This window comes from Parasteatoda tepidariorum, chromosome 8, assembly GCF_043381705.1.
Source record: "Parasteatoda tepidariorum isolate YZ-2023 chromosome 8, CAS_Ptep_4.0, whole genome shotgun sequence".
Taxonomy (NCBI): Eukaryota; Metazoa; Arthropoda; class Arachnida; order Araneae; family Theridiidae; genus Parasteatoda; species Parasteatoda tepidariorum.
The window spans coordinates 83,356,058-83,373,120 of NC_092211.1; the positions used below are offsets into that span (position 1 = coordinate 83,356,058).

Consider the following 17,063-nt stretch of genomic DNA (forward strand, 5'->3'; position numbering starts at 1 on the left):
CTTGGAAAATTAATATATATATATAAAATTGTAAAAAATGTAATAAAGTTTTATGAAAAGAGAAGAAGAAGAATAAAATATTTTAAAAAATTAGACGGTATTAGACTTTTGTTAAAAAAATGAAAAAGTCGGAAAGCAAAATAATAAAAAGATGTAATTTCGTCATCAGCTAACACGATTATTTCGCAAAAAGGAGTGCTTTCTAATGTTGTATTAATATGGTCAAATCAAAATATATCAATACAATAGTGTGAGGAACACAAAAACAATTGTGACGAAAATGGAACAAATTAAGTAAAAAATACGAAATAAAACATACCAAGCAAAAAATATAAAATAAAAAGCAAAAAATAAATAAATTATTAAATAAATACAGAATAAATTACAAAATGTAATATGTAAAATGAGTAGTGAATTCAAATGAACCTAGACATACCGGTATCTTGATAGATTGATTTAAAATATTTTCATAACAAGTTGTTTCGTAACACTTGGATCGTGGCTTTGTTCTGTCTGTGGATTTGTCCAATGTTGTCTTGTCATTTAGTGGTTTTGTACTGATACAGCGTACAACTAACTTTTGTGATTTAGTGTATGCATCTGAAATTCATATTCTATCCTCAATTAATATCCCTTTCATATTTTTTTGACTCTCTAATTACAAGCAAAAATATATTTTAATATTTTTCAACTATAAAAAGTCGTCTAATAGTTACTAAGAATCTGTTAGATTATATTCCAAAATATGAAATCTAAAAAAAGTAGTTTAAATGTTTTTCATTCATCTTCAAAAATTTGTTAATAATTAATTTTGTAATTTAAAGAAATTCAAACGATGAATTATTTTTTCTCTTAGACCTAAATAACTTCCAATAAGTGTAAATTTTAAAAATTTTTGTTTGGAAGTGAGCCGAGTGCAGAAGATTTTACTTTTGACGCAGAAAGTGACACCGATGTCCTATGCTGCGTTTCATAACTTTAATTTATTAAAATGTTAAATTTAATTATTTTCTCTCATTTTCACCGAAATTAATACAAACTATGATAAAAAAGTTTGAAAAATATGTTTAATGAAAATTCTATATAAATTATAAATAACTTATATTTATCTCCTGTCTTCTTGTCAAATATGTTTTTTACTGCATTGTCAGCTATTAAGCTGATTTTTTTTTAATTACAGATTCGATAATCAGTAGTATTATATAAAAATAATGTATTATTTCATTTGTGTCACTAAAAAATCATATGTTTTAAAAAGATAAGCTAGTATCATTCGCATTAGGCTATTTATGTATTATTGGCGTGTTGTTTGTTTTTATTTTTCGATGTTTTATCAAACTTCATAAACTCAGTGAGTGTTTAAAAAATCGATCGTATCATTTGTTTTTTTATCTGGGACAAACGAAAGGGTGAATTGTCTCGTGCAATTATCACGTTATTTTGATGTTATCTAATTATTAATTTCAACTTCTGATTTAAATGATTCATTTCAGAACTGCCTATAAATATAGGATTTTATTTCACTTTTATTAATCCTCTGAAAAGTTTGGGAGCTTGAAAATCATAAAAGATATATAGACATATTGTGAGTTTTTCATTTTAAGTTTACCTTTTTTTATTTAGAATTTTCGATTTAGTTAATTTTATGTTATGTAGCAACTGAATTAACTTATTTTTATGTTTTCTTAATCAAGGCAAATCTAATTACTCATAAAAACTAGTCAGTTAAGTGATTGAGCTTTTTTAATTGATTTATTCCATTTTCAAAGAATTTTTCATATGTTTTAGCATAAATTGTATTAAAAGGGTATTTTTATGAATTTATAAACTGGAAGTCTAATCAAATTAATTTAAAATCTATCTTAAAAATTCCTCTTATTTATGGAGGATAATTTTGGGGAAGTGGAAAAAAACACAACCCATTATTTAAACCGTATTTTGTTATTTTATTTTCGATTTCCTGCAATTACTTGCAAATTTTTGCTTTGAATATATATCTAGGATTGAAATTTATATGTTTCATGTTCAAATTAGTAAAACTGTCCAAAAAATTACTTTTTCGGAAGATTGCGTAAAAATTATATATCCGAGCAATTAGGTTTAAGTATTTAATACTAATCAAATTTTCACTTACTTTACCTTAAATTCAAAGCTTCTTTACAGCTATTGGAAAATTTAATTTTTCATAGGTATATTTCTATATATTATCATTGTATAAGTAATTAAATATTTTTTAATAACTATAAATATCGAGCATAATATTGTTATTAATTTTAAAATGTAATTTTAATTAGAAATTTCTTTGAAAAAACAACTTTTTTTTAAAAGTGTAAAGTTTTTTTTCTGATTTTTACTGTCGATGCATCTATTTTGTTATGTTTCAATAGTTTAATCATATTAAAATAAGCGTGACAGAAAAAGTGCTTGAACAATCACATCTGTTATTTTTCAAAGTGAATGTTGAAATATTAATAAAATATTGAAATAATTAATAAGTGACAGATATTAAAGCAACACGAAGAGTGTTATAATTAATATTAGTTATAATTAGGTACGGTAATTAAAACAACTACATTTCCATAAAATAAGCTTTATTGTTTGAGCAAGTATATAGGAGAAGGATATTGTTTTTTTAATTTTAAATTAAAATTGAATCTAAAATTAAATCTATTTTACATTTAAACCTGATGTTCTACTACAATATATATATCCCTCTCTGCTTGGTATATCTGCTATCTACTATATATCAACTATATATCTGCTTAGAAAAATTGCGCATTAACCGGAGTAAAAGAGAGATGCTATTAAGTTTTGTTAAAGTTTTAATTTTTAGTCATTTTAAGGTTTAATTCAATATTACTTATTATCAACTTGAAATAGCTATTTCAGTTTGTATATAAATTTCAATATGATTGTACTGGATTATCCTGGAGTAGCTATTTTTTGTTTTTAATAATTCATGAAATTTTAAATAAAAATATCTAGCAAAGATATAATTTTTTAAATCTTTTATACAAATAAATTTAATTTCTCAAATCTTAAATGTATCGAAATTATTCAGACTAGTTGTGAATATTGTCATTCATGCCCCATTTTAAAGTACATTACTTTTGGTGTATAGTTACAATAGTTTTTAACTATTTTGTCACTATTTCTTAAACACGTAACAATTCACCCAGAAATTGTATGTTTCACACCATTTTAACAATTTAGTAAAAAATTATTTCAGTTAATGAAAAAAATGTTCAGAATGTTCATGTTTCTAGCTGCTAAAAAGTTAAAGCTATTTATTAGATGCATTTTATTGTCTGATAAATTCAGCATCACATAATTAAGGTAAAATTACATAAATTTATTTTAACAAATTTTATATTTTGTGTCATATGTTTACAATTTTAAAATATAAATTTAAAATTGGTTTAAATTCATAATAAGACAGAAAAAATATTTTGGAAAATTAATGTGATGTGTTTTATTTATTGGGTATTATATATAGAATATTAAATAAATAAATGTATGCATTTCTTTGGAATTTAAAGTGCTAAAATCTGTGAATTTAAACTATTTAATGTATTCACATATTTACAGAATGTATATTTTTTGCTGCATAAAAAGGACTTAAATGTATTTGTTATGTTTCAGAAGTAAGAAAAAAGAAAATGAAGGTCATTGCACTTTTTGCCTTTATTGCTGTGACAGCAGCGAGTAGATTACCGTTCAATCCCCAATTGGATGAGCATTGGGAAAATTTCAAGGTAAATAATTATTCATTTCTTTTTTTGTATAAATTTTATCCTTTTTTTATATTTACTTTTCTATCTGAACACTAAAAAGAACACTAAAAAGACAAAAACTGTCTTCGTTTTAGTTTTAAAGTCTGGTAAATTTCTCAGCATTTTCATAAATCCAGCTATGATTCTTTGCATACCAAAGAATGTGCATATGGACCCATAGTTACAAAATTCATTACAGAAAGTCTTCTTTGTTTCACTGAGAAAAATCCACTAATTTTAAGAGAAAATTTCTTAAGTTTTAAGATTTATTACATTGTGAAAAGAATTTTTCTTTAAAAAGGGATCTATTTTTCTAGTTTATATTACTATTTTGAAGTTCAAAACTTTAAAAAAAATAACGGATGCTTAAAAATGTTCTAAGGGAAAACTTTATTTCCGCTATAATTCTAATTTCAATAACATATATCAGCCAATAAACAATTTTAATCTTTTAATATTTACAAGAAATTAGAATTCATGAGAAGTTATGGAAAAACCAGCAACTCATTTTAGGAAAATATTATTTAAATAATTAATTAAAAGATCACTGAACTTGATATAAAATAATTAATGATCATAAATGATTCAAGAAAATAAATTACTGTAAATATATTTTTCGGTGCTTAATTGGGATAAAATACAAGCAAAGTATTGTTTTCAAATGTGTTTTTCTCGATGTTTATTAACGTCTGTCATATAGTAAGTTAAAAAAAAGAAATTGTTTTTAGTTATTTTGGGTTGCAATAATTAATTTTTTCTAATGATTAGATAAATTCTGCTCTTTCTAAGACCAATGGTTTGTTTTGTATTACAATATAGTTCAAATTTGCGAAGAAATTTAAAATGATGCTATTTTGTACAAAATTATTGAACTTCTAAATTTAAATACATTATAATTTAACACAACATGAAGGGGAAAATGGTTAATTTCAGTTTTTATTAAGTTTGCAACAATTTTCTACATAATTTTGGTTCAAAACACCCACGTTATCATCCAACATTGAACTGAGGTTTCTAAGAGTTTTGTAAGATTTAGGAGACATTTAACTAGATATAATTTATTTGTGGAGAAATACAAATTCAAATGTGACATTATAAATCTTCTTATGATGAAATAAATAGTTAACTTTAAAGAATTCATCATAATAAGATTTATATACAGATTAACATAGAATACAACAGATTAACATAGAATAAAGTAACATTTTAAGCAAAGATGTGCGTATGATGTGTGTATAAATTGCGAAATTAGCATATGAAAATTTTTTTATAAAAATTTATAACAAAGTAGTACTTTTATCTATTGGTCTTTCGATTTAAATTATCTAGTAGAATCCTTTGAATTTTTTCCTACAATTTCTAAGATCCATATACGCAGTCAGCGGATTTTTTACATTTTTGGGTAAATGAATGTTTGTTCGTAGAATGTTTTGTAGAATATTGTTTAAATGATTAGTGCTGCAAATGAATTTGTCAATTGTATAGAAGAACTAAGTATTCGAAAAAAATTTAGCATAATTTCCGTTTTTTTATTCTTTTTAATATATTTCACTTCTGTTTCTAAAAACTTGAACTTTTAACAATTTTCTTTTCTTTTCTTTTCTTTATTAATTTTTTTTGCTTCCTTTTTATTTTATTGACGAAGTAATTTTTTTATTGCAAAGATTAAAACTAAGTGTTTTTTATTTTACATTAAACCTACGTGTACTAAAAGCTTGAACTATTTATTGAACAATTTTCTTATATTCTATAAATATCTTTTCATTGTTCTGAAAACTTAAAAATCGAATAAATAAGCTATATCTCTTATTATTCTATAAATTCTATAAATTTAATACTTCATAATTCAAATATAAAAATTGAAAAGCTAATAGAAACTAAAAATTCCATAGATTTTGTTATTCGATAGTTATCTATATGAATATGCCACTAAGAAAAAAGTATGATTAAAACTACCAGAATATGGTAAAATTTACCGTGTTTTCGGCTCTACGAGAACACCGGGAAACACACCAATTTTCAGTGTAGCACTTTGGCTTCCTGACTTTGGCTTTTCTATAACTTTTGATTAAATTAGCAATCAAATAGGGTTTGATTAACCATGCTATTTGATAATAATTGTTGTAAAATTAGGTAATTTGATCATGAAACCTTAGAGCAAGGCATATAAACCATTTATTCAGTTAAATTTACTTTTCAATTTTGAATTTATACTAAATGTGTGGTAATTAGAACTATAAATTTGAGAACTAGAATTTTTGTAAACTGTTGCAATGTGAAAGGAAAAAATACCAAATGAATGGTTTAAATAGAGTATATTTTTGTATAATTACCAGAATTATGTTGATATTTATTATTTTTTTAATACCAGAAATGTTATTACTTAAAAAGTACCGTAATTTTATCAAAACTCTTTTTCTCTGTGTACTATCTAAAAATCCTATAATCCAATAAATAATTTATATCTTATTGTTTTACAAACCTGTATTTGATATTCTATACTTTCGTTTCGTAGAGAGTATATGGAAAAAGCTACAATGGCCAGGAAGAATTTTCCAAACGTCTCTCATGGGAACAAACAGTAGCAGACATTATTGATCACAACTTGAAAGCAGATATGGGACTTCACACCTACAGAAAAGGCATCAACGAATATGCTGATATTGTAAGTAATAAACTATGGTTAGTAGCTATTAATACTGTAATCCTATATATATATGAAATTTGTATTAGAATATATATTTTTTTAAAGCAAAAAGTAACATTTAAAGCTCAAACTAGATCTGGTTTTTTACAAACTATAACTTCAACATAAAAATATTTCGATGGATATTAAATGAATCGTTGTAAGATTAGTTATTTACAGGATACTTAAGTTAAGTTCTGTTTTAGATTTTGTATTGATTTTTATATAATTTTATTAGTTATCAGAAGTTAGATTATTGCATTTGGTACCCGAAAAAGAGTACATAGGATTCCAGTAGTGATATTAAAGAATTTGACCAAAATTTAGGTATATTGAATGTCTGAATAAAGACTTTAAAACTACTAGAATAACAAACTAGAAAACCTTAGTCAAGAACACGACGACATGGAATGGAATTCTGAAAAAGGGACTGTCGTGCCTGTGAAGGAGAGCTGAATCTTAAGTGCGCATGCGTGAAGTGATTTCTGTTCGGTTGGAGATTGCACAGTTGTAATTTGTTAAAGCGGATTGAAGAAGTTAACTGTAAGAAGAGAGTAAAAACTATCTCTAAAGTCTGATTCTCAAAATTTAGAATGATATAGATTGTTTTACTAACAAAAATGTATGACGTAAAATTTATTTTTCGTTGCATGAAATAAATTAGCTATTCACTTATCAAATAAAATTTTAAAAAAAATTAGACAAGTGAATAAGCAGCTTTTAAGCAATGCTAATTTATAATTTATTGTTCTTTTTTTAATTCTTAGAGCCATGACGAATTTGTAAAGCATTTTAATGGGTTTAAAAGTGATGGTCTAAAAAGCAGAAGTGGAGATGCTTGGGTTGACCCTGTCTACGTCCATATTCCAGACACTGTTGATTGGAGAAAACAAGGACTTGTCACCCCTATTAAAAATCAGGTATTTATTTTATAGATCATAGGACAACAGATATAAGATCAGATATTGCATCACTTCTTATTGCAATTTTAAAGTATATTTTTTGACTAATAATGAAATACATTTACAAACATAACTCGATATAGAAAATCTAAAATTATTGATGGTAAATAAAATAAATATGAATCGAGAAGCTTGTCAAAGAAAATATACTATATTAAAATTCTTTTTCAATGCAATTAAAAATGGCTATCTTGAATCCTAAGCCACGATGGCTGAGAGTGCGTTCGCCTACCAATGATCCCGGGGATGGCAGATTGATTCGAATTCCGTACCCAACTTGCACAAAACGCAGTGATGACATAAAATATCCTCCATGGTATACGGAAATTGGGTTAGAGTTCCCTTGCAACTTTGGGAGGTTTTCGTGATTTTTCTCTCCTTGTAACGCAAATTAGTTCCATTAAAAATCAATCCTCCACGAAGGCAAATTTCTCCCAATACTTGATCCAGGCGTTCCCTTGCCTTATGGATTGGGTTCAAGATTACAAGAATGCGGAATTGAACATTGGTAGTTGTAAACTGAACATTCGGTCGGTTGTTCAATGATGGTTATAAAATATCGTGAGTTCTCAAACAAATTTCAACTGGAATAAAAAAAGAAAAGAAAAGAAAAAAAGAAATTTAAGTACTATATTTTCATTTTTTTTTTTAAACACAAGACCTTTACCTACATTAAAATCAACGCCCTATTTTATGTCAACTGAGATAAAAAAGTAATGTATATATTTTTAAATATAGCAACAATGTGGCTCTTGCTGGGCTTTCTCCACCACCGGATCTTTGGAGGGACAACACATGAAGAATACAGGAAAGTTGGTTTCTCTCAGTGAACAGAATCTCGTAGATTGTTCTGGAGCAGAAGGTGAATAAAATAAAATACTAGATACAGCAATACGTGTACAGGAAATTCTATAACGATCGTCACTTATAGATATTTTTTGTAAATATTTGATAACAATGAAATTAGCTAGTATACACATTAGTGCACAAATATTAATATTCCAACGAGAAAGAAATGCTGTTGGAACTGAACGTATCGTTAACAAAAAAGGGGAAATTTAAAAGTGTCGAAATTTGCTTGATTTCTGAAGGGAAACAAAAGAGTGTCTTAGAAAAAATTCTCTTGACATTTTTAATTGAATCTTTTTCAATCGGGATTCTTCAGGTTTTGATATCGTTTGCGTTTTCTTACTCGTTTAAATATTAATTCGTCACATTTGAAAACCACACTTATTTCAATTGAAGCAGTTGTTCCAAAAGCATACATAAAGGGTGATAATAATAATAATCCGTACGGAAATCAGAATAACTAAAACAATATTTACAACTCCTGAAATTGATCCCTAAATTGAAATTACTTGGAGAGCTGTGCTTAAGTGACATTCTGAAATACTCTGACCTTTAGTTAGGCATAAAAGCATATTACGATCAGCTATCAATGTTTCGAGGGTATATTTGCACTGAAAAATACAGTATGTTTAAAAGTACCAGTATATAGTAAAAGCTACCGTTTCTGACTCTATAGGAACGCTAAAAAAAGAAGTAATTTTTACCGAAACGCCTTTGTAATGATTTTGATAAAATTAACAATAAAATGCGGTTTCATAGTATGTAATGACAAAGGGTAAAAGTGGTAAAATCGGTAATTTTATCATGATTCCTTAGAATATGGCATAAAAACTACTTATTCGGCTAAATTTATTTTTAATTTTTGTATTTGTTTACTACATGCGGGCAGTAAGAACTATAATTTTGAAAACCAGAATTTTTGGAAACCAGTTCCCAACGGAAAAACTACAAATTGAATGTTTCAAATATCGTCTATTTCGGTTTTCATTACCAGAATTATCATTTCTTAACTACAAATAGTAAACTAGAATTCTTATCTAGAATTATTCTACAGTATAGTTATGTTACAAATTTTTTTCTCCACTTGGATCAAAATACTTGACTTAATTTAAACATTGAAATCCTTTTCTGTGCTTTATGAATGAGGTCTATGAGGTCTAAAGGGTTTTTCATAACAAAATGTTCCATTTTTGAGAAAAAAAATTAGGTTATAGCCCGTATTATTAAGAGAAATTCGACACCAAGTATAAAATAATGCTTTAAGAGCTTCCTAAGTTGCAGCTGAAATGCTGAAACTCACTTATTGAAAACAGAAAAAAAAAGCATTCACATTTTCTGAATTGGATTCGTCTAAAAATTCGTATATTATACTTATCTCTGTGTTGTTTTAATAAATCAAATACACATATTTTTTTATTTATAGGTTTTACGGATGAGACTATCTCGATTTTAATATGAAAAATGCACTAATAATAAATATATGCAATTTTTTACTTCATATTTTTAAAAACTCCATAAACTATATATAACCAAATCTAAAAACCATAACCTATATATCATTGAGGCTTCATATTTTTCAGGTAACATGGGCTGTGAGGGAGGTCTGATGGACCAAGCTTTCCAATACATCAAAGAAAACAAAGGAATCGACACTGAAGCATCTTACCCATACACAGCTGAGGTTTGTCGTTGTTGTTTTCCGAAACTACAGCTTATGTTTTTTTTCTAAACAAAGATATAGAGTAGGGTAATAGATTATAGATAGTTATATATTTAATAATTTTGACTGAGAAAATCTAGTCTAGGTTTTTATTACGTAATGATTGCTTAAGTTTTATAATCTTTTTATCATTCTATTTACAATAAAATATTCTAAATAAGTTTGCCTAGTTCTTAAACAAATGCCGCGGTGGCTCAGGAGATTGAGTGCTTGTCTCCTAATGAGGGGGCTCAGGTTCGAATCTCATTGATGGCCGATTTATACGAGTTCTGCTCCCGGCTCTTCCCGACCACAGTGCTGACGTACAATATCTTCAGTGGTAGACGGATCATGAGTTTGAATAGCCTTGCAGTGTTTTCTTCTCTATGTAACGCAAATGTGAGTTAATTTCATCAAAAAGTCCTCCATGAAGGTTAGTTTGTCGCAATACTTAATCCAGGAATTCTGTTTTCTTTTGAGTTGGTTTCAAAATTACAAGGCTACAGAATAGAACATTGATAGTCGTGCACTAAAAATTAGATCAGCTGTTCAAAACCGGTTATGAAATAAAATATAATTAATATAATTCCTATAATTAATATAATAAAATATAATTAATAAAATATAATTCCTGTGTTACTTTAGACGTATTTCGTTTAAAACTCTTCGTCTAAGGTAAATTTCATAATATTCGGTTACATAGTTGTTTATAGTTTCAACAATTCTGAACGAAATTTCAAACCATGCAAATAAATATTTTAGCGAAGAACTGTGAAACAATGGTTCGAATATTTACTTATACTAAAATAAGTTTACATCAGGTGGATACTAAATATAAACTTTATTTATGTTTAGAAAATGTTAAAACAAATGAGTTATTTTAGCCACTACTTAAATTGTTCAATGCACGTAGATGAGTGGAAACTAATGATTAATCAAATTACTTAAAACTAACAAAACTGAACTTGCTGTATATCTTACTTTGCTTTTCAATAATATTAATTCAATCTAAGAAGAAATGATATTTTAAATTTTAAAGGATGGACCCAAGTGTCTTTTCAAGAAGAACAATGTTGGTGCAACTGTAACTGGATATGTCGACATCCCCACCGGTGATGAAGAAGCTTTGAAGAAAGCTGTTGCAACAGTTGGACCAATATCTGTTGCCATTGATGCCAGCAACTGGAGTTTCCAGACTTATCAGTAAGTTAAAAAATATGATCTATTTTTACCCACCAATTAGAAATTTAATGTTTTATCACTTTATTAGTGCTTTCCTGATCATTTTGAAGGATACAATTTTTTTTTTCTCACGTGTCAACTCTCCTTAATCCCAATAAGCGATTTTTTAGCTTTATTTTACTATATTTCACAATTATTCCATCTCGAAATTATGTGATTTTTGAAAAAAGGTGAATTTCAAATATATAACAAAACTCCTCTTGCGTGTGTTTATTAGCATTTTTATGTGTGTGCTTAGACAAGATGGTGCAATGCAACACAATGGTCGGACATTAGCGCGCTAGCTTGACAAGATGATTTCTCGAGTTCACTTCCAAGTTATGCCTGACTACTCCTTTACTAATACTCCTATTACTTTTATCCCAGTAGTTTTTAAATAATTATATTAATAGGTATGTAGCATTGAGCCTAAAGCTTTTGAGGAAATTTATATCTTTTAAGAAGGAGTATATGTATGGTAATTTCCGCAATTAGACGAAATGTTTGCTTGTAGCACTGTCCAAGGCATGGTTCCATCTAAAGCGAGGAAAATATCCATTTTTAATAATGTTAAATATCAAATAAAGATGTATCCAACTTGTGAAACCAAACAATATTAGTTGCCCTCTGGCGGTTCATTGATTACCTACGTCTTTTGACTGCTATACGGAAAACAAATTCTGGCAAAATTACCGTACCGTATAGTGAAGACATTTCCTGTTAAAAAACAACGATAATTCTGGTACAAAAACGAAAATATACCATATTTAAACTATTCATTTGGTAATTTTTCCCTTCATATGGAGACGGTTTTCCTGGAAATTCTTAATTTTAAAATTATAGTTCTTATTTGTACTTATACAAAACTGAGAAGAATAACAAATACAAAACTGAGAAGTCAATTTACCCGAATAAATGGCTTTATGAAATGCTTTTAGGTATCATTATAGAAATACCAAGTTTTATGACTTTTATCAAATTTTAGCATTTAGGTAAAAATTAATGTGCTTTTCGGTGTTCTCATAGAGCCAGAAACACGGTAGACTTTTTCACATTCTGGTTGTTTTAACATGCTTTGTTCTTAGGGTAATGTCACCAATTTATTTTTCTGTTTCACTTCTTGTTTTTGGTTACCAATTGTTTTATTGATGCATGATTGAAAAATAAGTACGATTAATCGACCTTAGCTAGTATATCTTAATTGCAGCCATATTTGTCAATAAAAAACGAAAAATATTACTTGGGAAAAATAATAGTTTACTGCAATCAAAATTATCCATCAAGTAATAATTTTTTCCAAGAACTGAAAAGAAATTCATTTATACACTTCATTTAATGATTTAATTTTCAAAATTTTTGAAAATCTTCCCTGTAGAAGTGGAATCTATAACGAACCCGCTTGCAGCTCTGACCAGTTAGATCATGGTGTTTTGGCCATTGGTTATGGAACTGAAGATGGAAATGATTATTGGTTGGTCAAAAACAGGTACACATAAAAATTTACTACTTGATTACTTAATAATTACTACTAACAATTAGTTAATCAAAATTAAATGTTACTAAGCTGCATTAACCAAGAAATACGTTTTAATTTTTTGAAAATTATATTTTGAACTTTTGCTTCTTTACAGTTTCTTATTATTTGTTTGATTATTTTTTAGTTTTTCTATGAAACCTTTTACAATGATTTTCTATGCAGCTTCTTCAAATTCCTTAGATTGACTATATAGTTAATTTTTATAGTGCTTCGAATAATATAAATCTAATTGAACATTTACATTTATTTCAGATATTTCATTTCATTGAATTAAATTATACAATTTTGATGAGTATACTGCTCTACTTCGTTTTAAATTGAAAAGTATTCTCTGACTTAGATTTTGCTTTCTTTTTAAAAAAAGAAGATCAAATAAAATTAGTACTACTAGTTGCAAAGCAAAAATGAAAAGTGAATAAAAATTAACGATTTTAAACAATCAAAGAAAATCAAAATCATCCGAAAATATGTACTGCATTGACAATTTTTATATTGCATTAATTTTTTGTTGCATTGACAATCTTTTAATAACTCAAATAAAATTATCTTGTTTTGATTAATGTTTTTAAAATTTAAATAAAAATTAATATACTGATTGAAATTAACTTTTTTTTTACTTTCTACTTCGGTTCAAAATATCAATGATTTACTTTTAAGAATTGAAACTGCATTCAGTGAGTATGATCAGAGAGTGATATAATTAATAATATATTAAATATAATGTAACAATATATTAAATGTAATGTAATAATATATTAAATATAATTTCCCCAACAGCAAAAGTAATCAATTTTGTATAAATTGAAGTTTGAGTTTCAAATTTTACATGCAAACAAATCAATCAAACTTTTTAAATTAAGTAGCTGAAGTACATTATTTAAATTGCTTGTTGCTTTTCGGTACCTGGGTCGGAGAGTTTATGTTCCATCTGTATCCATACGTGAGAACAATGTCTTTTCTATGTATGGGTATTATATGGGTATTATTAGTGTGTTATTTAGATGCTTAATTATTGCAGATTTTCAAGATATAATGTTATTCTAATTGATGACTTTAAATTATTAGTCAAGATAGTACTACTTTATTTTGATGACTTCATATTTTTTATCTAAGTTCTTATTTTATTTTTTAAATGGAGATAAATTGCTGCAACTCTTTTTTAAAACATCTCAAATCTTGTTTCCAATAAAAATTTGTAGGCTCAATTACAACACCTCAATTATAAAGAATTAGAATTACAATAACAAAGAGCAGTAAATAAATAAATAAGTAAATAAATAATTAAATAAAAATTTCTCTTACTTGATTACAGATTTAACTGCATTGAGACTTATTTAATTTTTAAAGTACTACTGTATAAAATTCAATTCAATTTTAATTATTAATTTAACATGAAATTTTTATGTCTAATTTTTAGACCATATATTTGCAAAATTTTCTATATCTTAGATTAAGCTGAATTTTCACAATAATAGTCTGAGTCTGACATCGTTGAGGTTTCAGACAAATTTGGATTTAATGAAGAAAGTGCTGCAGATTCAATCTGAAAGTTCTGTTAAAAGGATTGTTACAAATATTAGATTGCCATGCTATTATAAGTTTTGTTGCTTAGTAGATTTTTAAAATTTTTTAATCTTTCTATTTCAGTTGGGGAACCACTTGGGGAATTCAGGGATACATAAAAATGACCAGAAACAAGAACAACCAGTGTGGAATTGCCACTCAAGCAAGCTATCCAACAGTTTGAAGTGTGATCAAAATTTGACTTCTTTATCAATGCTTTTTGAGGTGTAACTATCATATTATCTGAATAATAAAAATGACATTGAGAAAATAATTAAACTGAATAAATATATACTTAGGAAACTAATGTACTATTTTTTTTTTTTGAATTTTCATAAATAAAAATTTGCTTTTAAGAAAGTGTCTGCTTTACTGTTTTATCTTTTTGTTGGATTATTAACCTATTGCAACTTTACTACATAAATAATATAGATTGCAATCAATAATTAAGTGCAATAATTTAATGAATATTGAATATTTCCTGAATAATGAAGCAACATTAGCTAAGTTATGAGGGGAAAAATAAACAATTTAGTGGTAACGTTTCTACAAAATAATAAAGAATAGACGAGCTATATAATTTACTTTCAGTATTTCTGTCGTTATCCTCAGGCATTGTTTCTCTTAAAATAGATTTGGCGTATTTTGAGTGCCTTCCTTTAAATATAAAACAACGATACCTTTTAATAATAGTTCTTAAGAACATTGCTTCATAAGATAATAGTATAGAAAAACAAGTCGCACATTCTGAAACATACTATCACAAACAAGTAAACAGTTGTTTCAGTAAACATTTTTTATTAATATTGTAAAAATTGACAACTGGCACATTCTGAGAAAATTTGGTTCAACATTGAGCCCTTACATAGGTACCTTAAACCATATTATCATGTTAATTTGTGCAACCTCAATAAGATGTTAAATTGAAACAAAATCCCTTAAATAATTAAACAAAATTTATATTCGATTTAAAACATATTATAATTAAAATGGTTTTACTTAAACTGAAACATGTTACAACTAGACACCGTATTAAGGCTGCAGTAATTTTACAAAATATTGTGGTTTAGTTCCTAACTGTTTATAGATGACTAAATCAAAAACAACGTCAATGAAGCACAAATGAAAGTACATTAATGGGCATACTATAAACAGGAACCTTCCTCAGTGTCTGTACACCTTAATGGTTAGTCTCTATACTTTCTTTCCATCCTGAAGATGATAGTCTCTACTATCATCCTCAGGGGTGTTAGTCTCTTTACTTTCTCTGTAGAGAAAATACAGAGACTAACACGTGAAAAGCAGTTTAAGCAAAAGGGCAGGTGAATAATTTTCAACAAGAAAATAGAAAAAAGATATAAGAAACAGTTAAGTCATTTGATGTTTAGACACTGAGGAAGGTTCTTGTTTATAGAACTGAGACTATAATATGTTCTTTTATGTACTTAACATTAGCGCTTTATTCACGTATTTTTTTGCTTTAGTCTACATAGCGCAAAGTATGAGTTTATAAATGCTTATATATTCAAAAAAATATGCTTATATATACTAAAAATTTTGAAAGAAAAAATTAGTCTTCATGCAATACTTTTCTTAAATGCTCATAAAACATCATGGCCTCAATCATTGGTATTGCTCACTTCAGGATTGATGATGATGTTGATTTTCTAAACAAGAGGGTAACTAGCTAGAGTGGCAATTCCGCATTGGTTTCCTCTATTTCTTGACATCTTAATGTAACCTTGTTCACCCCATGAAGTTCCCCAGCTGTAAAGCGAAAATATAAAAATATTATATTTCTTAAAAATAAGAATACATTAAAATATCTAAAAGTTGCTCTAAAATTTGACTTGCTGCGTTTTCCAGAACTTAAAATCTCCAAACTAAGAGTAGATTTTGGCATTTCAGGGCAAAATTTAATGATTTGTTAGCAAAAAAAAAAATGAATTTAAGAAAACACTACAAAATAATCATGAATAAAATTGAATTTTTTCTGTTTAGGTAGAATAAAAAACACGAATTCAAGAAATTAAATTTTGTGAATTAGCCGCTTATGCAGCGTTTTCCCCTCCGCTTATTTTGCTCAGACGCTTCGTTTTTCGCAAAATGAGGTTCCCCTGAGTTTCATTGTCTCTCAGTGACAACTTCTCATATTATTTTATTTTGCTATTTATTTATTCATTTAGTTTTAACAAGCTATGGATGCATAATCGAAAGACAATGGATTACTTGATTAGCTGAATTAACTAACTTTAATACTAATATTTGTACACAAAACATTCATGCAAAACTACAAGATTATTTTAAGCTGTTAAGTCCATGTTTTTACTCAAACGTTCTACATATTTACCTGTTTTTAACTATCCAATAGTCGGTTCCATTTTGTGCGCCATAACCAACAATAAGAACAGCATGATCCAAATTACTTTTTTGGTTACCACAATACGGTTCATCATAGATGCCACTCCTAAAATTTTATCATCTTATTAAATTTAATTTATTCCAACATATGATAAAAAATAATTTTATGAAAATTCAAAAAGTTATGCGAATCAAATATTTCCCTAATAACATGATATATAGGTTTTCAAAAGTAATATTACTCAAGTAATATTATTCAAGCAATATTCGAAGCAATATTACTCAAAATACATAAATTAAATTTTCTTACAATATAAAGAATAATGATGCTAAAATGCGATGTTATATTGAGTGTTTTAATAATTATTCAACAAGTATATTTATTTTAAAATTTGTTATGAACAAAAAAAAA

The 17,063-nt window shown here is 26.9% G+C and overlaps 2 protein-coding genes across 4 annotated transcripts in view; one reads left to right on the forward strand and one right to left on the reverse strand.

The window, feature by feature from the left end:
- The first annotated feature begins 931 nt into the window (after nucleotides 1-931).
- LOC107446867 (cathepsin L-like peptidase) lies at nucleotides 932-14,650 on the forward strand. Its single transcript, XM_071184296.1, has 9 exons — nucleotides 932-1,585; nucleotides 3,643-3,755; nucleotides 6,289-6,438; nucleotides 7,227-7,379; nucleotides 8,160-8,283; nucleotides 9,851-9,951; nucleotides 11,009-11,172; nucleotides 12,566-12,676; nucleotides 14,375-14,650. The coding sequence occupies exons 2-9, from the start codon at nucleotides 3,660-3,662 to the stop codon at nucleotides 14,472-14,474; spliced, it is 999 nt and encodes a 332-aa protein (XP_071040397.1). The 5' UTR covers nucleotides 932-1,585; nucleotides 3,643-3,659; the 3' UTR covers nucleotides 14,475-14,650.
- A 416-nt stretch (nucleotides 14,651-15,066) lies between these two features.
- The window catches only part of LOC107446866 (cathepsin L-like peptidase), a 28,552-nt gene continuing 26,555 nt past the window's right edge, over nucleotides 15,067-17,063 (reverse strand). For 2 of the 3 annotated variants that reach the window (XM_071184294.1, XM_043054127.2), the window contains exons 8-9: nucleotides 16,641-16,757; nucleotides 15,067-16,057 (exon numbers count right to left, since the gene is read on the reverse strand). In XM_071184294.1, the coding sequence (XP_071040395.1) occupies nucleotides 15,958-16,057; nucleotides 16,641-16,757 (217 nt within the window). In that variant the 3' untranslated portion in view covers nucleotides 15,067-15,957. The remainder of the gene's footprint in view (nucleotides 16,058-16,640; nucleotides 16,758-17,063) is intronic. The other variant, XR_011637467.1, reaches the window with a different exon arrangement.